This window comes from Zonotrichia leucophrys, chromosome 3 (assembly GCF_028769735.1).
Source record: "Zonotrichia leucophrys gambelii isolate GWCS_2022_RI chromosome 3, RI_Zleu_2.0, whole genome shotgun sequence".
NCBI classification, from domain to species: Eukaryota; Metazoa; Chordata; class Aves; order Passeriformes; family Passerellidae; genus Zonotrichia; species Zonotrichia leucophrys.
The window spans coordinates 25,036,756-25,061,103 of NC_088172.1; the positions used below are offsets into that span (position 1 = coordinate 25,036,756).

At 38.4% G+C, this 24,348-nt stretch overlaps 2 protein-coding genes across 4 annotated transcripts in view; one reads left to right on the forward strand and one right to left on the reverse strand.

Annotated features, from left to right (window-relative positions):
• Positions 1-19,855, reverse strand: part of EIPR1 (EARP complex and GARP complex interacting protein 1) — a 72,820-nt gene extending 52,965 nt beyond the window's left edge. For both annotated transcript variants that reach the window (XM_064707672.1, XM_064707671.1), the window contains exons 1-3: positions 19,727-19,855; positions 11,146-11,229; positions 6,196-6,328 (exon numbers count right to left, since the gene is read on the reverse strand). In XM_064707672.1, the coding sequence (XP_064563742.1) occupies positions 6,196-6,328; positions 11,146-11,229; positions 19,727-19,768 (259 nt within the window). In that variant the 5' untranslated portion in view covers positions 19,769-19,855. The remainder of the gene's footprint in view (positions 1-6,195; positions 6,329-11,145; positions 11,230-19,726) is intronic.
• TRAPPC12 (trafficking protein particle complex subunit 12) overlaps positions 19,810-24,348 on the forward strand; it is a 50,694-nt gene continuing 46,155 nt past the window's right edge. The window contains exons 1-2 of one of the 2 annotated variants that reach the window (XM_064707669.1): positions 19,810-19,930; positions 20,780-21,990. In XM_064707669.1, coding sequence (XP_064563739.1) covers positions 19,810-19,930; positions 20,780-21,990 — 1,332 coding nt within the window. Of the gene's footprint in view, positions 19,942-20,779; positions 21,991-24,348 lie in introns of both variants that reach the window. The other variant, XM_064707668.1, reaches the window with a different exon arrangement.

Consider the following 24,348-nt stretch of genomic DNA (forward strand, 5'->3'; position numbering starts at 1 on the left):
TTTTTCTATTTCCTCCCCTTTATCTCCCCATCATGTCAGGCAAACCCACCAGCAGTTTGCCTTAACCCTTGACTTCCCAAACAATTTTACCATTGCTCAGTTTCTGTAGAACATGTAACAGAACACAGTAACTACCCAAGTAGCTGGCCATTACACAGTATCATAATTCAAACAAACCACTAGTTTCTTTGCTGACATGCTAAATAGATTCATCTGTATCTCAGAGCAATGCACAAATCTGGGGGTTAATTCTACCTTCGAGGATATAATGAAAGCTATATTCAGATTTTGAAAATACTGCTGTATAAGCTATAATTACATTTATAAAACATTATTTTAGAATGACAGCTTTCCCCAAATTCATCACCATGATCATTGGCTTCAACCTTTCTACTTAGTATTCTGGTCCACAGAGACCAGATCCAAGACTCACTCAAAAAGAAGCCATCCATTGCTGGCAAACTGGCAAATGGCTGTAGAACTCTTTAAACAGCTTACAGAAAATCCCTCTGAATTGCCCATTACTTTAACGATGTAGCTGAAGTTTATAAGTCCACAGGAAGTAGTCTGCCTCCATTTTAACAGCATCCCAAAACAGCAGGTGAGAGACAGGGAGGGATGTATAAACAAGGCAACAGATTAAAAATAAGTTCTGTATTAAACAAAGCAAATTCAAGGCATGACTCCCCCAGCCCCTGAACTCACATAAAATCTGCACCCACCACTGCAAAACCACCTAACTTGGAAATTTTTCAAACATCTCATAAAAGTGTATGACAAACTGGAGTGACAAAATGGGTATCATCAATATATTTCCAAGTATTACCCAACATCATATTAATCATTGCATCAATGCAGGGATCCAAATTTTTTCGGCTATTTCTAGAGCTAAGGCTTCCATCACATACTTTACATACAAAAATTATTAAACACACCCTAGCCCATTGACTGCTGGTATTTCTTGTTGCCTCAGAACATTATTGAAAGTCTATGAAATGGCTTTCTGAATTCCCCTCCTATAGCCTGAAACTTGAGCAATATTGAGACTGTATACAGATAATTTTCCACTGGAGTCTAGCACTTTGTCAGATCTCCACTGTTCTAGTTTCCAAGATACTCCCCTTTAGTGTAAATTACAGGGTTTTGTCATTTCACCTTTTCACAATGAAAAAATTATCCTAGAGTAGGCTAGGATGCTCTTCTGAATAATGAAGCAAGCTCCTTTCAAACTTGGAGTAGGAATACATGCATGAAATGATTTTCCCCTTAGCAGTTGAAGACAGTGCTTGGTTAGTTACCAACTTCTTGAAGACTAATTTATCTGAATTTTTAAACTTCCTATATTTAGTGTACCATCATTCTCCTTGGTTCATATCATTATTTGAAGGGTACATTTTTGACCCTCAAACCCACCCCATAATTCTTCTTTTCTGATATTTAAGTGTGGATTTCTACTAAGAAATGCTATGATCTCCTTAATTGCTTTGTCACCTTTCTTATTCACTTTTTACAAGTGCCACATCTGTCCAATTTTAATTTAATAAAAGTAATAAAAAGAGAATAGTCAACTGACTACAACTAACCACATCAGTAAAAAGAAGAAAGGTGTAAAGTTCCTAGAATTGTTCTGACAGAGATTTTGCACTAAATGCAGCATCCTCCATTTTAATTCTGGGCTACTGTAAAGCAAATGATATGATTTCAGCTTTGTTGAACATAACTTTAGAATATTAGTAAATATCATAGGCAAATTTTCAGGGATTAGGCATTAAACAAATTACAATGCAACTGTAGCACTCTATCTTATAGTCACTTTTATTATCATCGTCCAAACAACATCCCTAAATTGCACTGTTCTCTCAAGAATCCAACCTTTTAGTTTTTTTTAAGACCTAATCTGTCTCATACTGAACATGAGCAATCTAATTTAACTTCTAAAGCAATAAGACTACCAAATTAATTTCTCCCCTTGATTTTTATCTACTTTAAAGCTGTCAGTAACAATCATTCTCTTCAAGAGGAAAAAAAACCAAAAACACTACACCCCTGTTTTAAGTCAGTTGATTTGCTATAGTAGAAGAGAAAAATGATGCATCAACATGTCACGAAACTAATAGTGTTTGAGTTCTTCTGGATACCTCAGATATTAATTTTACAAAGCCTTCTTCCCCTGCCCCTGAGATATTCAGACTATAATCCTTCTTTTCTCCTCTTAACTTAGTTTCTTTCATATATTTATGCACTTTCTCTCTTCACCTAGGGAATCTGTGATAAAATATAACATTCCTAATTCTCACAACATCAATTAGCTGCCAAACACATTTGCAAAAAGAGGAGCTACTTCTCAGTGTCTCCTGAAGACACATTCTGTCTCTGAGCAATGTTAGTTGCACCAGGATGGTCTTAATAGATTTCTAGCACAAAATATTGGTGAGTGAATTAAAAATGTGTAGCACAGACAACTGCTGTGCCACCAGCATAGCAAATTCCTGATCTTTTCTGGGGTGGGACAAGATTATACATAACTAGTAAGCCTAACACTTGAGAATAAAATCATCTTCCTATGATATCAGTCATAACAGTATAAAATTTCCTAAGTGGCATATTCATGATCAGTGAGGGTGGGAACCACTACAATTGAGGCAGGAACTGAGTCTAATAAGTTCTCCCTTTGTAATTATGTGATTAGGTCAGTATTTTTGAAGTGTGTGCATGAGGAGGGGCATGAGGGGAGACACAGTTCCACAATTTTTTCTTTACATTAAGACAAAACATCCTAGAAAATGGAATTTCTGGTTAATATCCAAAGACACAATTGTTCCAATGCTACTGGAACAATTATGTTAATGTCATAATTGAGTTAATGTCATAGTTATGTTAATGTCATAATTGAGAATGCATCATTAATAAAGCCTTGTATGTTTTCAATATCAAGATTAGACAAAGTTGTAAATACTGATGCTAACAAAAAAGGCTGTTTCCTTCATTTTGTCTTTAGAGTCAGGAAGATATTTTCCTTTTCAAAACCTAGTTATACATTGACTTATACATATTATATCTTGAACAAAGAATACAGATCACCCTTTCATTTAACTTTACTGACTGTTTAGAGAATATAGTTCCCAAATTACATATTCAACAAGGATTTAAATTTTCCTGTGACTTCTTGTGAACAAGAAGATGAGCCATCTTATTTTTACTTTTTAGGGGGACATTCTTTTCTTGAAATCACAGAATTTAAAGATATGCAGAATCAATGTCAGTAAATATTCTGATGGACTTCATGTAAAAAGGCAGTAAAGCCAAAAATATGAGTGGGGAGTCTGCCTCCAGTCATGGAAATGTGCTATACTTGGCACTTTTGACATATTTTGCTGAGAGCTTCTAAAAGCAAAAGTTCATCTCAAAACAATGAGTGAATTATGGTTGCTTCAAGTTTAGTCATTTAGGGGCAAAAAATATGATTTTATCAAAAGTAAGCACTTAAAGAAAATAATCTAGTGGACAACAAGCAAATTATTTTTTATTGACATAGAAGCATAGCTATTATGACTTATAAGTACATGACTTTGTTCTTCATTAGGTGTAATAAATAATAAATACATTTTAAGTTCTACCTCTTTATGCCTCTTTCACTTATAAGTCAAAGACAAGTAAAAGTATTTCATATATCCATGAAGGCAGGAGGAGAAAAAAAATCATGCTCCCAGAGAGTGACAAGATTAGATTGTTTCTACTTCTGAAGGAGGTTTCCTACCCACACGTTTCAGGAGAAAACAACCCATACACGTTTACATCCACACACATGGGAAAAACCTTCAGATCTAAGCATGATGGTGTGGGATTTCGTAGTAGTTAAAATACTGTCTTTGAAATAAAAAAAAAAAACCAACAAAACAGCAACAATAAAACTAAATCAAATGTAGGAACTTCCCCACATAAGAGGATTTTTAGAGTTTTGATTAAGACTTCTGGTATATCAATTCAAGGCATCTCTCAACCAGACTTGTAAAAACTTCCGAGCATCATTACATCAGCACTCTTCTCAAAGATAGAGATGGCTTAAACTTTCTGTTTGAACCTTGCCCCATTGTGTACCAGCTGGATGCACACACCCATTTCTCATGCAGAATTCTCAGAGCACTCAGAAGAAATTATCAAAAAGCTTTGAATATTACATTATTTTGCTAAGTTTTATTCCCTCATGAAAAAAGAGAAGGAAACCAGCACCTCATTTGTATTTCAAAACAGAGCAAGATTGCTGGTGACTTTCAGGCAGTAGTATTAACTATCAAGTAGTCAAGTAAAAAATAAACAAGAGTCTCAATGTCTCAATAACGTAACAGGGGATGATAACAACTGGATATCATGGACAGATTTTCTCTGCATTTGAAAAAAGAAATTTATATTCTCCAAACTTCCTATATAAAAGGCAAATTCCTCCTAACAAAAATCAAAATCAGGACACCTATCTGCACCTACAACATCTTTTTTTTAATACATCAGTTATGATAACTCTTTGCAAATATGCAAGAGTAAAGGAAAACACAGTACCTTTCTCAATACAGAAAAGGAAATTTCACCCTATTCCATTAGCTCATTCAGTGAGCTAGGAAATGGAAAATGTATGTAATTCTCTTCTCTTCAATGCCACATTTTATCACTTCTTTAAGCAACTTCAAAAAACAGCTATTAATAATGGACACATCTCACATTTCTTCGATCTCCCAGTTTCAACAACGTTCAAGTCTTGACAGAAGTGCTGTGCCCAGACACAAGGGATGGGCATAATACTGACAGCTATTCCTGAAAGCATCACCTCATTTGACTTGCAGTTCAATTAGAAAATGAGTTGAGTCTTTTTAAAACAACAAAGAAATGCAGTACATTAAGAGTTGTAAAGGTTTCGATTGCTTAATTTGGTTGCATTACTGCTTGAAATAAGTTGTCTGCAGAACTCAGTATTCCTTATTACAGAACCTCACACTGTGTGCTCTCAGTTCTATACACTGCTATTTAGAGACAGTAATCACCATTTGAGAATAAGAACTTGTTTTCTGCAGAAAGTTAATGGCTGATAATTCTAAAGTAAGATGCATGAAGACTAAACAATAGAGCTTAATATTAAGAAATCAGATAAACTAAATCTAGAACACAAATAATCTGGAATAGAAAACATTCATGTGATTTATAAGGTCCAATAAAGGAATTTGGAAATCTCACAGAAAGGCTCTCAAAATGCCCAAAGTAATTTCAATGGAAAAACCTACTTAACTTATCTACTATCATTGTTTTTTTAAAAATCACCTAAGATTTGTGAAATAAATTCAAATTTTAGCAGTTTTCTTTCAATCCAAAAGACTCAGGAGAACTAGGCAATCCTGGAATCCTCTCCCTAATATAATCAGAAGGCTGAACAGCAGGAACACACATCACCACAGCTGTTCACCAATGTACAAAGCCTGAAACTAACTCTGTAATTGTTATACACTTGGACTGCATTTCCATGAAAGAACAGATGAATACTGGCTGGATGAAATAATATTTATTTCAATTGACACCTCAGATTTCTTGCCAGAGAGAAAAATCAGCCCCTTCCCTGAGTGATGCAAGTGGATTTCTCAAGCCTGACGACAAAATCTTCACACCTGCCTCACTCAGGAATTGCACAGAGACCCTGAATCTCAATAGCTGTGTGCACTTATGGTAAGGTTAGACAAGGAACATTCCTACTGAGGAAATATTTAGATAAGAAGCAGTAGCCCTCTGTAGGCATACCTGCATTTCAAATATGAAAAATAACATTATATACAAACTTCATCTGCAGTTTTAAGTAAAGCTTGATACCAGCACATTTTGAAAGACATTTACTTGCACTTTTAAAAGCAAACATCAATAAAAATTATGCTTAAAGTAACAGGAATATATTTTATTTGCCATGCTTTGCATTCATTAGTCAAACATAAGGCTCATTTTGCTGCTTTTCTTAACATGAACACAGAAGTGGACTTCTAACCAAGATAATTGAAGGACAAGACACAAATGAGATATAATTAAATTTTGCAGATTTTCTTAGAAATGCTTGTGTTGGTCATTCCAACTGAAAGTGTCTACACCTAGCTAGAGGTTTCAACTTGACACATTCAAAAATATCAAAGCATTTGTACAACTTGGGCTAATTGAAAAAGGACTTACTTTTATTGTAGCAGGTTGCAAGTACACCTTTGTCAGCAGGACTTGTACTAATGTGCCAAATTTCACCCACTTGATGAAGAAGAACATTTTTGTTTATAATGTTATTTTCATCATCAAAATCTATGATGTGAATCTGCAAATACAATAAAATACAACATTAGGGTTTCAAATGTTTTCCTGTGGGTCTTAATTATACACAATGACTACACGGAACAATTTAATGAGATTTTTATAACCAATATCTACTTTAATTAATTGTTATAATAACAATTTACTATACCATTGATTTCATGCAGGATTAACTTTTTTAGAAAAACACAAGCAATTTCCCTGTTTGAGGAAATACCATGCTTATTCTCAATTTTCAAGATAAAGCTTGAAGGTGATTTTTCATTTTATGGCTAATAGTAAATAAGCCACATATTACAATTCAATGCTTCTTATAGCAATAAACAAAAATAACAACATTACAATCCTTAGTCTAAATGTCTGCACCAATTCTGTATCCAAATCATATAATTCAAATCACCTACAAAGAAAGAAGGAGAGAGAGAGGGAAAGGACTCTTCTTGAAGCAAGTACTTTACACTCAGAAACTTTGACAGTTCACTTTAGCAGTCACATATCACTATCAAGATACAAATCTACTCATTTCATACTATATGGAAACAAAGTACTAAAAGATGAAGAACAACAATATTATTTAAATATACAGACAATATTTTTAAAAGACAGAATGAAGTTTGTTTTTCATTATTTTCATTTTTGTTTGTTGCAGGTTTTTTTGCTATGTTTTGGGGTTTTTTTTAATAGGTCTACCATTTTTCCCTCCCTTTTTTTAGTCAGCTGTTCTTCTATAGTTGCTGGAGAAATACAAGGAATTTAGGAAGATTTTAGCCTGGCATAATGTACAGAAGGAACTTTAGTCATGGTACTAATTCTCCTAAGCTCAACAGAGGAAAATAAATTTAGAAGACTCACAAATTTTGAAGAACTGTATCCTCATTAAAAATTAATTTTCAAAGTTGGGTGAACAATGAAGAGGGAAAAAAAGCCAAGAGTTATCCTATCATCACGACTGAATCAAGTTAACTAAGTTAACTACTGAATCACTGCAAAACTCTCAGCTATGCAGAAATGCAGATGATCTTATTAAAATACAGAAGTTGCAATATAGGTCTCAACTTCATCTTAACACTATTGTTTTTAAGGGGATGAGTTTACACATTACCTTTTATTTTACTGTTCAAACAGTCATCAGAAACTCCTTCAAATATAATCCTGCATCACATCACCTATATTATTCTTCCATTTTGTCATCCCAGGCACAGAACTGCCTCTGCAGTTGATCAGCAAATTGTCTTTTGAGACTTCATTCACTCCTTTGAACCTAGGAATCTATTTAAGAATCAGACCACCTTCCATCTACCCTAACAAGTGCATGTCCATCCTAGAGTGACAAAAAAGATCAGTTTAACCTCATACCTTGCTTTTGTTTGGAGTCTCCTTTGGCAACTCAGGCCAAGTTTCTCACCCGAGAAAGTGAACCATAAATGTAAACCCCATTTCCTACAGCCACACACATCTCTTCCCACAATAACCAGGTTGTAAATCACTCAGCACATAAGGCAGTGCTCTTTACCCCAGCGCTTTGAAGGCACAGATAACCCATCTCTGTCTGCTGTTACGTTTCTGATTCAGCTGACAACATGGACAGCTCTAAAGTGGTGGAACACAAGGAAGCTCATGAAAGGCCCAGACTGAGATTTTTGGGAAATATGGAATTTAATTCTTATGCAGCAGTATTGTTTACATTTTGTGAGTTGAAAAATGACAGCTTTCACAGCAAGGCCAGCCAATGAACACTACCTACCATAATAAGTTGATCAGCAGAACAAAAAGAACTGCAGAAGTTCCTCCAATGTTTTTTTCACTAAGAATCTTCCTATTGATTTGAATACATGATATATGGAATAGTCACTAAATACTAAGGACAACAGAAATTTCATAGAAAGTATTTGAATACCTAATACTGTACACCACCATGTACACCATTAAACCATGTCCTCAAGTGCCATATTCAAACATTTTGAGCTCTTCCAGGGACGATGATTCCATCACTTTCCTAGGCAGTCTTTTCCAATGCTTTAAAACCCTTTCCATGAAAACATTTTTTCCTAATATCCAGCTTAAACTTCTCCTGGTGTAACTTAAGGCTATTTGGCTATTTTTTCTCACCTGCCCCATCTCCTGGCTGGGAGAAGAGACCGACCCCCACCTGGCACAACCTCAGGTAGCTGCAGACAGTGATAAGACACCCCCACCCCTCCCCAGCCTCCTTTTCTCCAGACTGAAGAACCACAGCTCCCTCAGCTGCTCCTCAGAACAGCTGTGCTCCAGACCCATCACCACCTCCATCACCCTTCTCTGGACACACTCCAGCACCTCAAAGCCTTCATTGCAGCGAGGAGCCCAGAACTGAACACAAGGTTTGAGGTGCTAGGTACAGCAGATGCAATGCACTACATAAATCATGAAAATAAGTACTTTAAGTTCTAAGATACAAGACTGAAAATAACTTGAAGAGTTCTGACAATGAGATGAGGAAAGAATAAATTACATACTTGGATATTTCCAATGGGTACAATAAACACAAAGTTTAGCAACAATGAAAGTACTGAGGACAAGAGTTCCAGAAGTACACTGTACCGAACACAGTGCTACTCCTTAAACCATTTGCAGCATGTTATGAGGACCAAATGCCAAGTCCTATACACTATTAATATGTCAAACACTAACCTAATGCAAAATCTTATAAAAACTTTCCTTTCCTTTGAAATACTAGTATTAATAGGAAAATATTTTCACCTAAAATATATTCTATGAATACCTAAAATTGCTTTATACAGCAATATACCTCAATGAGGCAAAAGTTATCATGCCAGCTGTAAAATTATTGCTCTTTCATTTGCACTATACCTGCCCATGACCAGAAGGGAAGAAATAATCTGCATTGCTGTGCAGGACTTAGTAAAGTATTAAGTGTTGCAAGAAAAGCTCATAAGTTTGGTCAGGTAACTAAAAAAGTTTTTAAGTAAATGTAGAGAACCTAGTGCTGAATTAAGTTATAATGAGCTGAGCCTAGGGCACTTCCTGGGGATTGAGGAACTAGCTGAGAAGAAATGATGGCCTGAGGCACAGCTAAAGGCCAATAACCTCCAAACATTTGTGAATACACTAGAAATTGTCCTCCATTTCTATTGTTAATGTTATTCACTGGAGAAAGAAAAGCATACTCAAAGTTGAAACACATGCAAACATTTCCAAAATACATAGCATATACTTCAAAATCAGAAAATTTAAATTATTTAAGATCTGTTGGCAATCAGCTGGTGAGAACCACTCTTCTACATCAATTTTGTATCAGGATTTAATTAGTTGAGCAGGCTGTAAGACCATCACAGAAATAACAGTAAAAACCCCACATTATACCAAATATTTGAAGAGCAAGAGACAGCACAATCAAAAATATAACTGTGTGCATTGAACTTTTAATTTTAACTAAGTGTGTCTGCCATTTATTTTGTTATTCCTTTCCATTTCAAGTAATACTCCAAGTATTACTTGAAATGGAAATAAACTGAATACTTCACCCCCTTATGCTCGGAATAACTTTTCTTGAGTCTCATCCAGTCTTATCATTGAGTAATGAATTCAAATTGGGAATTGACAGCTGACATGTCCCAAAGCTGTAGTTCCAAGTGATTCTGTGTAGCCTATTACACGCCATTTTCAAAGAGTTGGTCCATTCAATGCCAGGGACTTTTGTGGTGGGTCTATGTCAGCCTTGGCTAACAGACTCCCACCCAGACACCTGCTCTCCCCAGGAAAGATGCGGAGAAACCAGGAAGAATAGGAATGAGACAATTTATGTGCCAAGCTACAGACAGGGAGGCCACTAACTAACTAATTTTCTGGGCAAAACAGACTTGACTTGAGTGAAGGAATTAGTTCATCGGCAGTTCAAATAAACAAGTACCTTCCCTCCCCCACTTTCCAGGCTGGACTTCAACCCAGACTCCTCTGATCCTTTCAAGTGGGGCAGGGGGATGTGGGGCAGTGGTGGTTATGGGTGTTTTCCCTCTGATGCTCTTTCCATCTCACTCTGTTCCTCTGCTTCAGCACAGGGCCTTCATGGGAGACTGACTCACCTGTGTCCTGAAGAGGATTCACTGGAACCAGCCGTGTCTGGCACAGACAACCCTGGCCTCTTCTCAGAGCCACCCCTGCAGCTCTCCTGCCACACAAGCCTTGCCACCTGCACTCAGCACTGCCTTCTAACCCTTTCAGCCTCAAAAACTTGTTTCAGTATGATTTCAACTGAAATTCAGTCACAAAAATTAAATATGCTGTATAATTACAACTCAAAGACTTAACCTCAGAAGAAACAGCCCTATAGAAACTGAGCCATGAAAGTCACTCAAATTTTAATTTGAATTGTTTGAATGATCAGGAAGGACACAGCTGATTTCCAATAATGAATATTGAAAAATCTAGTTTATGAAGCAACATGTACATTGAACTGTGCATGTACCGAGTGTCCCATTAGAAGCAATTAAGGCCTAAAGAATTTTGTTTTACTTTGCATCTCTTCAGGGATTTAAAGATAGTTCCAGAGCATCTATAGATTTAAATCAACAAAATTATGGCAGTTTCTTTACTAAACCAATCTGATTTAATCATACAACTTAGAAGAGGGATATGATATTCAGAAAGTACACACAGCTTTCATTCACCTCCATTTCCTGTCAATAACTTTACATTCTACCAACAGAGGTCTTCAACTTGACTATCAATGCTCATACTCAACAGGAAAGGAAGAGGGATGATACCAGAACAATGTTACAAAAAGCGATAAAAATTACAACTGATATTTGACAGAAAAATTACCTGATTATCATATCTAAGAGACTGTGTTCCAACCAAAAATCTTATTGCATCTGTTTCTGCTGTCTGAGGTGTTAAAGCTCGTGCCTAGGGAAGAAGAAAGCCATTAGAAAAGTACAATTAATAAAATCCGTTAATTTCAGCAAAAATCTTGAAACTTCTATATAAATTGTCATTTTAAGCATTACATTCTTACAAATGGCAGACTTTCTTGACCTTTATGCCCATTTTGCTTAATACATTTTTTGTGCAATTTCTCATACTTGTGAGGATTGAGGAACACAGGTGCTAAATACATTACCTGATCTTCATTATAACAGAGATAACATCAAATGCAGCATCTCTCCCAAACTAATTTTCCTTTATCATCTGAAAAAATCCTTTAGAACAGTGGACAATTTTTAACTATTGTTAAAAAACAATATGCTATCCAAGGAAGAAGCGGTTTTACAAGAGTTTTCACTCCACTTGGGTTGAATAAGCCAATGTAAAAATTATTTTTTTTCTCACCATTAACCACCATGTTTAGAAGCAAATTAAAAAACAAGCCTCCTCTTTTCTGCTGAAGCCCATTAGAGATAAGAATTGTCTGAATGATGGGAGAAGTAATTTGTTATTTATCTTTAAAACTGTTGTCATAATGTTATTTCTTTGTTGTATTATGTTAATGGCATTGCTAGAGTCTCTGCCTTGCTTCTTCAACTTACACCAACCACAGTCGTGAAAGAAGCAAAACAAAGCAGTTAAGGGCCATGGGAGACACTGATAAACAAAGCACAGCTTGAGCTAAAACCACAGTCACTAGTCTGCACTAGTCAGTAGCAGAGATTCTCAGATAATTTTGAGTAAATAGAAGGTAAACTAATACTCAAAGGCATTTTTATCAACTATATATTGTGAGGAATATCTGCTATTTCTCCATGCAAAAGATACCCTTAATACTATTGTTCAATATGATTTTTTTTTAGTCTAAAAATACATCTCTGCAATTCACATCCTATTTGGCATAAAATAGCTCCGATCTCTCCAGACACTAAGGCAAATATTTCAAGCAAATACTGATGAAGGATTCAGGTAACTGCTGAATGGCCCTTCTTACTGCCATCCTGTTGTGCAGCTTGTTACCCTCAGACTCAGAAACACTTCAATATCATTCTATTTGAAACTTATTTTCAAATTGATACTAAAAAGATGCCTAAAGGCTTGGAAGGGAATATCTGCAATATATTAGATCCCAATGGCCAAAATTAGAGCAAATTAATTCTAGAAAAGCAAATTAAAGATATTTGACTTTTCATAAATAAAGCAAAGCCACGCAAGGCATTGTCCAGCAGCAGCAATAAGGAAAAACTAATTTTTTGGAATAATCTCAGGAGGATTTGTATAGAGCAGATATTTCTTTCTTGGTATCTGAAATGCGTAATTTAAACAGTGTAATATTTTGTGTAAGATGGAGCACAAAAAGTTTAAAAATGCAACAAGCTTATCAGTAATAAGATATTAGTGCTACACCTACATTTATAATATCTATATAGTGGAAAAAAAAAGAAACAGAGAAATAATGAGTAGTTTGTGTTCAAAATACTCATACAGATCAAAGATCTGCAGTGTGAATCCATACCAATCTGCTTTACTTTCTTATTTATGCAGCACTCATCTACAACAAGCCCAGAGTGTTCCTGATTGACAGACACAACTTAAGTCCACCAAGATGATTGCAGAAAACCTTTTGTCTTTAACAGAATTTACATTTGCAGATCTTTGCAAGCATTTCTTTTCATTTAAAAGACCTGCTTTGAATTATTTTGAGAAAACACTAGAAATGAGCCAACAGCTATGTATCGCCTCAATCAAAGAAGCTTCTGTTGTTTCTTTACATCAAAGAGAAGTAGAGACCTCCAGCACCTTTAAAGAAATAAAGAACTAAAAGAGGTCTCCAGCCCTTTCAAAGCTTTTCAAGTAGGTCTGGTCAAGCTGCTTTCAAAAATGCATAAAGTTGGAGACAAACTTTATGCCCAAAATAAACTTACGTAAATACATAGTAACATTTATGTAATCAGCTTCTCTAGCTTTTCCTTAAAATAATTTTCCATTTTGCAGAAAGAAGAAAAAGGGCACAAGAAAAAAATATTTAGACATATTTTACAAGAAGAAATACCATTGTTTATTCCCTGACCAAAAAACCCCAGCAACATCCATACACAGGATACAAAATTCAAACTCGCCAAGCTTTCATAAATTAGAAAGTCTGATTCATAATATCAATATCAGAACAATTAACTTTCACTTATCTCCTGCACAAAGATATGTGTAATTTTGTCTACTCTGAGTTACTTGGAGAGAAAAAGTTGTTTCAACAGATGAAGACACCAAATAATCCTTATAATGAACAATACAGCTGAATCCAGAGTGCTGTCAAGATCAAGTAAAGTGCCTTAACTTTGTCATCTTGTCAGAGCAGGTTGCAAATAGAACCTTTCATAAAGCATCCTACCTTGACTGCAGCTTATAGATAGAAAATAAGCAAAAAAGTGTAGTAAAATGAATACTGATTAATCTAAACCAGTGGAAATTATTATTTTTCTAAGTCTGCACCCACAGAACACAGAACTGTATATAGCCCAAAAAGAGTTTACTACTGAGCTTATGTGGAAAGGGGCTTTTCACACGGGCACATGGTGACAGGACAAGGGCCTTAAGCTGAAGGAAGGCAGGTTTAGACTGGATATTAAAAACATTAATTCTTTACTGTGAGAGTGGTAGGGCACCGAACAGGTTGCCCAGAGACGTTGTGGACTCCCCATCCCTGGAGCTCAAGACTCAGCTGGAGGGAGCTCTGAACAACCTGGTCTAGGGATTGGAACTGGAGGATCTTTAAGGTCTGCTCCAACCCAAACTATTTTAGGATTCTACCCAAGGTATTAGACTATTACTTACTGAAAAAACTGGCACAAAGCTTAGAAAATAATCAGAATATACATCTGAGAGACACAAGCAGTAAGTTAGCAAGTAATCCTTACACATGCTCTCAACATCCCACCTAACTGACAGTGCTAGACAATGCAACAATCTATGCAATTACATCATTTCATTTTTAAAGAAAGCCTAACTGTAGGAAAAAAATATTTGCAAGAAGAGTTTAAAACACTGTGAACCACAAAGAACTTTTTGGCTACACATCCAGATATACTTATCAACAGCCTATGAGGAAATGTGCATAGTTTAAAGCAAGCAGTTTCACAAAACAGGACAACAACTTAACTGCAAATCCACTACAGTAAATGCACATGCACAGGGCATTTAGAACACAAGCATGACAAAGTAGTATCAAGATAAAGCAAAAGAAACAACTATCATTGTAGCAGAATGCAGGTAAAACTAACTGGAGACTGGGCATCATGTCTAGGCCTACACTATGCTCAGTGTGATGGTGGGCAAAGATCACCTTCTACCTTGCCCTTGACAATTTAGGCCACCGGCAGAAAAATAAAAACCCTGGACAAAAAGAATCTATTGTACTTGACAACAACAAGAGATGATCCCAAAGAACACAATGGCAAACCTCAAAAGGGTGAAGAAGGTTGGTTTAAACTAGGACCATTATGGAACTGCAATGCACCGATTCTCTACACTTTGTTCATAATTTCTTCTGCAAAATTTTCACTCCTCAACATCTTCTGAAATAGCAGCCAAATGCACAAAGTTGTTGTTTGGTTTTTTGTTTGTTTTGTTAATTTGACTGTTACTATTTAGGGCATTAATAGACAAAAAAGTACTTGCTCAACACATATTGTTGTGCTGATGCATTGCACTGGTTTGGTATTAACAAACAAGAAAACATACACACCCCAACACTTGAATATTTCTATTACATTTAATACAAACAAAAAATATTCTTGAAATCAGGCATCATTTGAAATTCATACAATCAAATCAATCTGTACTAACAAATCATGAACTTACAATGCACAATGTAAGGATACAGTATTGGCTTGAAATCCCTAAATTTGAATTTAAAGATATTTGGCCATCTGCATATGCTGAAAACCAGGACTAGTGTACTGCTACGTGGGGTGAGGAGCTGGCTTTGCTGATGCCTCATTCTGGAGGCAGAATAAAAGTTCCCTGCTCCCCCAGACAAGCCCCAGGCTGCTAATGTCATGAATGTTATTTTTGCCTTCTGGCACAATTTCAATTTTCAAGTAAGTTGACTTTGATTTTTACTTAGGTAAGACAGCCTTGTTTCTCCCACCACAGTAGGAGACTCTCTCAGTGACTCTAATAAGCTGCAGTGACTATCAGTGACTATTACTATCAGGTTGGCAGCACACATGCCCAGGTGACCTTCAATGCTCTCAGACAGCTGTTTTCCCCAAGTCTCTCACAGCACAAGAATTCCCACCACCAATGTATTTAGTGCATTGACCTTATTCCAAAGATTGACAGATTCTGTAAACCCTCACAGTGAAGAATGCAATGTGCACAGAGACCTGCATAGCACAATCATCCTCAGAAAACTCATTCATTTCTCATGAAGGTAACAATCATCCTGTAAAAGTTCCTTCAAGTTCACCTGCCTGTATCTTTATATTGTCATTATTCTGAACCACACCTAACAGTAGGAAGAGCCTACTAATTGCTTAAGGGTCCTAAAAAATACTTTCCAACTGTTTCACTTCATGCATTATGAAGATCTTTGGGGGATTAGTTAAGAGAGCTTTGCCACTTACCTACTTTTGTTCCTCTATAAACACTTTAAACCACAAAGGCTTAAAATATAGAGGATTGGCACTCATGAGGCAAGTAATCTTAGAGAAGAAAGAGAACTGACACAAAAGCTAGAAATTTAGTAAGACATTATTAGGCAGTTTCTTAAACTGATTCAATTTTCAAAGTAAATCTTCCAAAATCATTACTAAAGCTGGACCAAAATTATTAAGTACATTCTGCTTAGGCTGCTCTCTCTGAACCCACAGGAGACCACAAAGCTTCCCCCAGGGAAGAGAAGACCACTGCCCATAGGAGCTCCCATTCCCACACAGGAACAGAGCCAAGCCTGAAAGCCAGCACAGCTTTCCCTGGGCAGCTCACAAGCAACACACATTTGCCAGGGAAGACCCCATTTACCACTTCTAGTAAATCTACACCTGGCTTTTACTCCATCACAGGTAAGTCAGCTGAGCTATTCTCAAAACATACTCATGACAATAGGTGCACACACATTGGTCGCAGGTCTCCTACAATCTGTTTCAGATGGTATTTCGCTGTAAGTTTCTTACTCTAAGAAAACACATTTGGCTTTAGGGAAATGAAGTTTCATCTTATTCTTGCAAGCAGGCAAGTCCTAAAAAAATCAAGTGTCTGTTCAGATTCATAAAACCTGTTAACAATTAACAGACAACACAAAATGGGTCAAGTATCATTTATTCAAGAAGCACAATGACCACAATGGAGAACACTAACTCTACCAAAGCATCAGTGCACTTTTTTCAAGCTTGCTTCAGCCAGACCCTATCTCAGGGTGGTGCTGGAGCTGGCCATTGGGCAGTATGGCCCTGTGTTCAGCCAGGCAACTTTCTGTGGTCCTTGCCTCCTGCTCATTGTCCTTTTTCCTCACATGTCTAAATACTTTTGACGTGCAACATACAGTAGAAGTATCCAGCATGCTGAAATACAGCTCAGTGTTGTGGTATCCCCAAAACCCATTAAACGTGCCAAACACACGCTCCAAAATGATCATTCTCTGGCATAACTCATGTTCCACTTCCCTCATCTCATGATGCTGGCTGGCTTCTGCATGCTTTTAAACAAGCAAGATGTAGGCTTGACCCAAATGCCTATCCCAGAAAGCACCCCTCCCCACTGCTCATTTCCGGGGCTAGAAATGTTATCCAGTCAATCTGAAACTAAGGCAAACACGGCATTTTGAGATGTTCAGTGGTGCTTTCACAGCTAAACCCTCAAGAAAAACATGGGGGAAATTGTGACTCCCTGAAAATGAAAGCCAGTTCAACATGGGGTAGACATCCCATGTATTTCAGATTAAATGAAGCCCAGCTCAACTCTACACGGGACAAGAACAATATAATTTCACTGACAAAATACAGCACTCAGCAATATTCCCAGGAACTCATTCATCACATTCTTATAGTTGAGGATATTGATTATTTCTACCAAGATTCCTTTTAGAAGAACCACCTTGGTATTGAAATGTTCTGCAGCTGCTGCTTTGTATTCATCATCCTGAGCCACAGTCCCATCACTCAGTACCTTAACTGAAGCAGTATCTCACATTTTCATTCACCACCCACTATAATCTTCTCATTTTCACTGCAGTTGGACAAGCAGAGCAACTATGGTGAGATTGTCTTTTTAAAAGTCACAAAAAGTGTCACTCACACATAATTTGCACGTCTGTACAATATTCATATCACTTACAGACACACCTAAGAGATTAAAAAAGAGAAAAATGTATTTGTTCATTATTCTAAGTTACCTTATATATGTTAATACATCAGAACACATTCTATACATGGAAATGAACAAAAACCATGCAGAAATAATGTTAAGTTAGTTGGTGGATAGCGCCTAGGAAGAATCAGCTTTAAGTTCCTATAAACAAGGTCACATTAGATCAGATGAAAAGCACATTTACACAACTACACTTTCTCCATCAGTGGCCAAAGAAAGACTTCTACTGACTGCTAGAGCCCAAACATGAGACGCAAAGCCAAAATTTTTAAAACTTGGCTGAAAAAAATAGTCTGAACAGACTCTTCCAGACAAAAAGCAGTAATGTGATGATACAGCTAACCATTATTATCTAGCAACACAGAAGAAACTGCGTTTTAAAAAAAATAATCATTTTTCTTATTAGACCTAGAGATGGAAGTTGGAAAAACCAGATCATTTTTAGGTTTAAGTTTTTATATTAGTGTCTCCATTTTCAAAAAGCACAGAGATGCAATTTGTTTTAAAGACACACTGGGAGTTAATGGAAATCAACATCAGAGCCTTCATCTCTATACTCCCTGACTTATGCATAAATTATCTTTTCTTTCCTCACCCTCTCCACAAGTGATCTGTATTAACAGCAATTTCCTTTTATTACAGCCACTTTATTCACCCTTTTGCTTTATCCTCCTGCCAGACAACTCCAACAAGTTACATACTTCACAGGAGAGAAGTGTGCAGCAGATATATCGTATGGATATATGGAGGGGGCAGGATACACAGGTCCATGGAGGTTCCAGACAGCACACACTAGCTTGCCCATCTTCCTGGAAGATGGATTATATGTGACTTACTAGAAATGAACTATGAACATTATTAAGTACAGGATATATATTCTCTTCTGCAAAAGAGATTTAAGTATAAGTTTCATTAATTTTGAAGTCCAAGTTACAGCCATCGCAACCCAATCAGAAAATACTATCATACAAAACAGCACACAGACTTCATCGGATTTCAGCAGATTCAACATTTAGTGCAGGTGAACATTATGTAGCAGCTCCCACAGAAGAGGAAAACCAAACAAATCCAAATTTGCTAATGAAATCTATTGGTATGGTCAGGACTACAGAGCACACTACTCGGCATGCAGGTCATTTGTTACAAAGAACCTTTGTACGTTACTTTACACGAACACTTTAGCGAAAGTGCCAAAAGCCAAAAAAAACCTGCCCCATGAAGATATTTCTATTACTACATCTACAGCAGAATGAATTGCTTTATTAGGAGGTGCTGGTTTTCTTCTGCAGGCATTACGGCTATAATGGCTAGTGATGGTGAGCCAGCCGCAACGCATCACAGCTGAGTAAAGCCCTTAGGCGGAGGAAGAATGAATTAGGGTCCCTCTCACTCTGCATTCCCAGAACTTACAGAAACCTTATTAAACACAACACCTGTGCTCCTCTAACAAGAGGATCAATAAGTTTCTGAGTTAGACAGTTCCATTTCTTTACAGCCACAAAATACTGATGTGATGCACAGATTTGTCGCATGGGACAAATGCACATACAGAGACTTTACAGGGAGATCCCACAAAGTTCACGTAGATTTACGGCAGGGTACAACCAACTAAAATTCGTAACTTACTAGAAACAGTTTCATGCTCTCTCCCCAGAAAAGCAATTTTTTCTTTTTTTTCTGACAAGGCAGAATCAATTATTTCTTTGGCAGTACTTTGGTACCACTGCAGCGCCAGACAAAGCCTTTTCCAGCGCGGAGCCGGGAGCGGCGCCCGGGCAGGAGCCCCCCGGGCACCGCGGGCAGAAGGAGCCTGCCGGGCCCCGCTCCCGCCCGGCAAACAGCGCGATTGGGGTGGGGAACGACTCCCGGCCGCTGGCCGGGCACACACCCTTAAACGCCCGAGCGTTTACGGGTGGTAAGCACCCTTAAAATCCATCACAACCTGGCGGTGCCCGCGGTGCCCCGGTCCAGGCTTGGGGAGGAGGGAGGACGCCGGTCTCCCCCGGGCGGGCTCTCCTCTGCTCCACTACACACACCCGACCCCGCGGCCAGAGCCTTTTCGAAGGCAGGACCGGCACCTGCCAGCCTTCCCTTGGCCTCCGGTCTCGCTCACCTGGAACTCCAGCCCGTAAATCACCGGCGCGTCGTCCTCCATCGCGACCCCCCAGCCCTGCCAGGCAGCCGCCGTCGCTTCCGATGCTTTCTGACCCTCGGCGGGGCCCGTCGCCGGCCGCTTCCGGGAGCTGCGCGCGCGCAGCCCCGCCCGGCCCGGCCCGAGCGCAGGCGCAGTGCGGGGGGAGCGGCGCCGGGCGCAGCGGCGGCGCGGAGGTGACGGGACGGGACGGGAGGGGAGAGAACGGAGCGGGACGGGAAAGGAGAGACTGGAACGGAGCGGAGGGGTCGCGCGGCCTGAGGGTCGTTCGGGTGGGCGGGTGCTCGCTGGAGCTGTGCCCGGAGGCGGCCGTAGGGGAGGCCGGGCCCACCCCCGGGGGGTGTCCGGGCCGGGGCTCGCAAGCGGCGCTGCCCATGCCGAGCGCTGCCCCCGCTGAGCCCGGCCGCGCTCGGCAGCTGCCCTGCTGACAGCCGGGAGCCAGCGCTGCGCTTTGCTGAAACTGGAGCTAGCGCGTCCTTGCGACCCGGAAAGCAAATGTTAAATGTTGAGTCGCTAGAACGGGTCGCTGTCCGGGGATGTTGAGGAGGTCCCGAACCTGGAGGAGTGTAAGGGCAGGTTGGATGGGGCTCTGAGCAGCCTGGTCCAGTGGAAGGTGCCCCTGCCCATGGTGGGGGGTTTGGAATCAGATGATCTTGTAAGGTCTCCTTCCGAGCCAGACCATTCTCTGATACCGTTCTCTGATACTGTTTCATGTGTGTTTAGTGGGAGGCATTTGGTTTTCAATCTCAATAGTTTTACGACGTGTAGAAAAGATAAAGAGAAAATATTTTCAGAATTGATTCTGTGATTAGACATTAAATGAAAAATGTCAAAGGGAAGATGTGAAATAGCGAAATCACCATTTTTTAAAGGAAGAATTTTACTATGGTATATTTACTGAAATACTATGGTATTTTACTTTTGTATAGTACTTAGGAGTTTTGCTATGGCACCTGAGCAGTATACAAAAAATAAAACTAATTCTTGTTTTGGTGGGGGCTTCTCATTTTTCAGTTACTATGGAGAATAATGAAAGTAATGCTAAGGATGCAAAGAGCGCCTCAGCTGAAGATGACAGCAGAGACCTAGTTCAGCAGAAAACTCAGGAGGAAATTCTCTTTCATGAGGAAACCATTGACCTTGGTGGAGATGAATTTGAGTCTGAAGGGAATGAAACTGTATCAGAGGACTCAAATAATTTTGTAGATAAACTTAATGAGCAAATGATGGAGAGTGTCATTATTTCAGATTCACCAAACAATAGTGAAGATGACACCGGTGAACTTGGTTGTCTTCAGGAGATAGTAGACCAAATGGAAGCTAAAGATAATCAGAAAGCACAGACAGAAGTGGATAAAGAAGAGTTTTTAAGTAATGAGAGTGAAACTGAACATGAAGAAACTCCAAAAGACATTTCTGAGATTGGAACAGATGATCAGGCATCTTTAAAGGAAGACTCAATTCAGGAAGCAGTGAAGGAGGAACCAAAGCTGGGAAACAATGTTCCTGTTGAAACAAAACCAAACAACGTTGATGAGAGCACACCTGAGGACCACATGCTGTCACCCAGTGCTACCAAACCTTCGTCTGAGGCTGAGCCCATTCCTGTGTGCACCATCTTCAGCCAAGCAAACAATGCAAGCTCCCAGCCACAGTTGTTCCTACCTGATGGTTTTGAGCCTCAGATGGTGAAATCTCCCAGTTTTAGTAGTATAATAGAGACTCCAGTGAAGTATAATCCACAGGTGGTTCAACCAAGTCCCAGTCTAAGCAAGTTCTTTGGTGACACTGTTAACACTAATACTTTAGCTTCTGATTTTTTTGATTCATTCACAACATCCAATTTTATTTCTGTTAGTAATCCCAATGCAAGCTCTTCAGTTCCAGAACAAATGTCCTCTCTTTCTAATGGTGGAGATGGTTCTTCATCCAACCCTGCTTTCCCTGTGCAAAATGGGAGACCTGAAGCAGGTGGTCCCCCATCATCTCTGGAAATAAGTCAGTCCCCCAAGCCATTCTCACAAATCCAAGCTGTGTTTGCTGGGAGTGATGACCCATTTGCCACAGCCTTAAATATGAGCGAACTGGATAGAAGAAATGATGCTTGGATTCCCAGTGAGGAGACAAGAAATGTTCTCATTTCAGTTGCTACACAGCAGTACAGCACCGTGTTCATAGGCAAGGAGAATCTCACCATGCCTGGGTTGAAATTCGATAATATCCAGGTAAGAGTCTATTACTGTGTCTTCCTCTGAGATTATATTTTAGAAATACTGTAGATCTGTCCAATAATCTGTATATCATAGTATTTCATATTGTTGCTGATGGTCACTTTGTGTGTATTACTTCAACCCTAATTAGAAAATGCAGTGTCATTGCTGTCTTGTAGGAGGAGGCTAAGACCAGATCTTATTTATTCACAGTGACATTTGTTTGCTGCATTGAAAACCAGTGTTGACAGCTTCCATAGAAGCCAAAGCTGTTTGTATTTTTAAGTACTTTATTTCTGATCCTCTGAGTTAGTAAGATAATAGTCACATTTGAAATATATACACACCCTCTAAGCTGTGCTACAGTCTAAGCAGACAGCTTTGTTTGTGGAATTCCTTGTTGTGATTGAGTGGGAAATTATTTCACTCATGTTCCCAGAGGTCTCAATAATGTTAACTTTGGCTGAAATGGCATCATTTCTGTCTTCCTCAAGTGATGGAAAAGTACAACCTCTAAGAAAGATTGAGTGCTGCAGCAAGCTGCTGGCAAGGGATAACCCCAAAATTAAAAGACTAGAGGAGATCACAAAGCAAACAACATAGTAGTGAAAAGTAATTTTCTGTCATCTATCAATTTCTGACAGGTGAGAAGACATAAAGCATTTTTTTCAGAATTTGGGAAATTTTACTCACATGTATTTAAGATTTCTCATGAAGTAGTTATCCTGGCTGCTCAGCCAAGCTTACTATCATGATGTTTTGGTTTTTTTCTTGAAACAGGTTAATCCTACTCTTTGATATCTATGCCTCTGGATAATAGAATTGTTGTGTAGATAGATGGTGTTGAGAGTTTGGATGCTTTAATCCTTAATTATGCATAACAAAGACCATCAGTCAATAGTCAAATACAAGTAGAGAGCAGTCTGCAGTAACTTCCCAATCTGCAGAAGCTATCCCAAGAGTTTCTGGAGTGAATCAGGTCCAGACTTATAATTAATTATCTGAAAGATCTCGGGTTTCTGTCACAAGCAATAAATACCAAGCAATAAATACCATGCCACACTGCTGCTGCTTTTTGGGTTTGCTTTATCTTAAAACATTAGTTTGTTATCACAGAGCCAAATAATTAGTGTGAAAGAAAACAGTGTAACAAGAAGCTATTCCTCCTCCAGTTGTACCCAAAATATCCCTTAGACCTTGATGAGTTATTCCAGTGTGTACTCTTTCTCTCCTGACAGCTAGTCAGACAGATGGAGTGATCCCTTCTGCAGTCTCCAAGGATGATGGTCTCCTTTTTGCAAGCTTCCTTTTTTACCATAGTTCTCTTTCACCTTCCTCAGCGCAGTCAGGGATTAAAGGCTTGTTTCTGCTGATCAGTCTCTAAATCTGGGCACGTGCAAATATGCAGATCTACCATTTGGTACATAATTGAAGGGAAGATGTTTGACAATGTCCATGCAATATGTTTCTTCAAAAGACCTGATGTAAAGTCATCAATGGAATTAAAGGAAATCCTAATGCTTTCTTCGTTGTCTATAATTTATAAGAGTTTCATAGACATGTCCACAGGGAAAAATTCTGAAGTGCTTTATGTTTAGAAAACTTTCCTCACTTTCAGTTACTGCTTTTCAGTGGCCTGAGTGCATGCCTTGACTAATTTGACATCCCCTGGTTTGGTATCATTGTTCCATAGTATTGCAAATGTCAACTGAAACATTGTGGGAGGTATATTTTCAATGTTACAGTAGCTTCCAACAAGGGTCATTAGAGCTTTGGTATGAATAGTTTGCTAATGCTGAATGTTAATGCAAGGTCTTAAACCAAGCTACATGCAGCGGACAGGTAAGTTGGTTGAAAAATGCATTTGCAGTGAGTGAACTCTAAGTGTGCTTCAGGGAAGGACTGAAATTTCACATTATATGTGTTGACAAGCTTGGGACTTTATTTTTTGCCCTGCTTGCTCAGGAAGTATATTGTAAGACAAGTCTTATGTCAATAAATCACACCAAGAAAAATACTGAATGACTTTTATTTCAGCTGCATGCTACTTTTTGAGAATCATTTAAAAAATGTTGTGTTTTAAACTTATCTTGGGTTGTGGTAAAGATGGTAAAGGTTATCTGTAGCAGTGTTCTCCAAGTGTCAGAACAAATCTGAGTGCTGCTTTTTATGCTCTTTCCATTATGCCTTTTTTTCATGAGTTGCTCTCTTCTATCGTTGTCCTTTGTTTCATTACATTAATTTTTACTGTTTCCTAACCAAAGGACTGTTGGATCCAAAGTACTGTTGGGGGGATTTAAAGAATCTTCTGTGTTTATGTAATTTTGCACGTGCTGTCTTTTCTTAATTCTTTGGACTCTTCTGTCAGGCAGA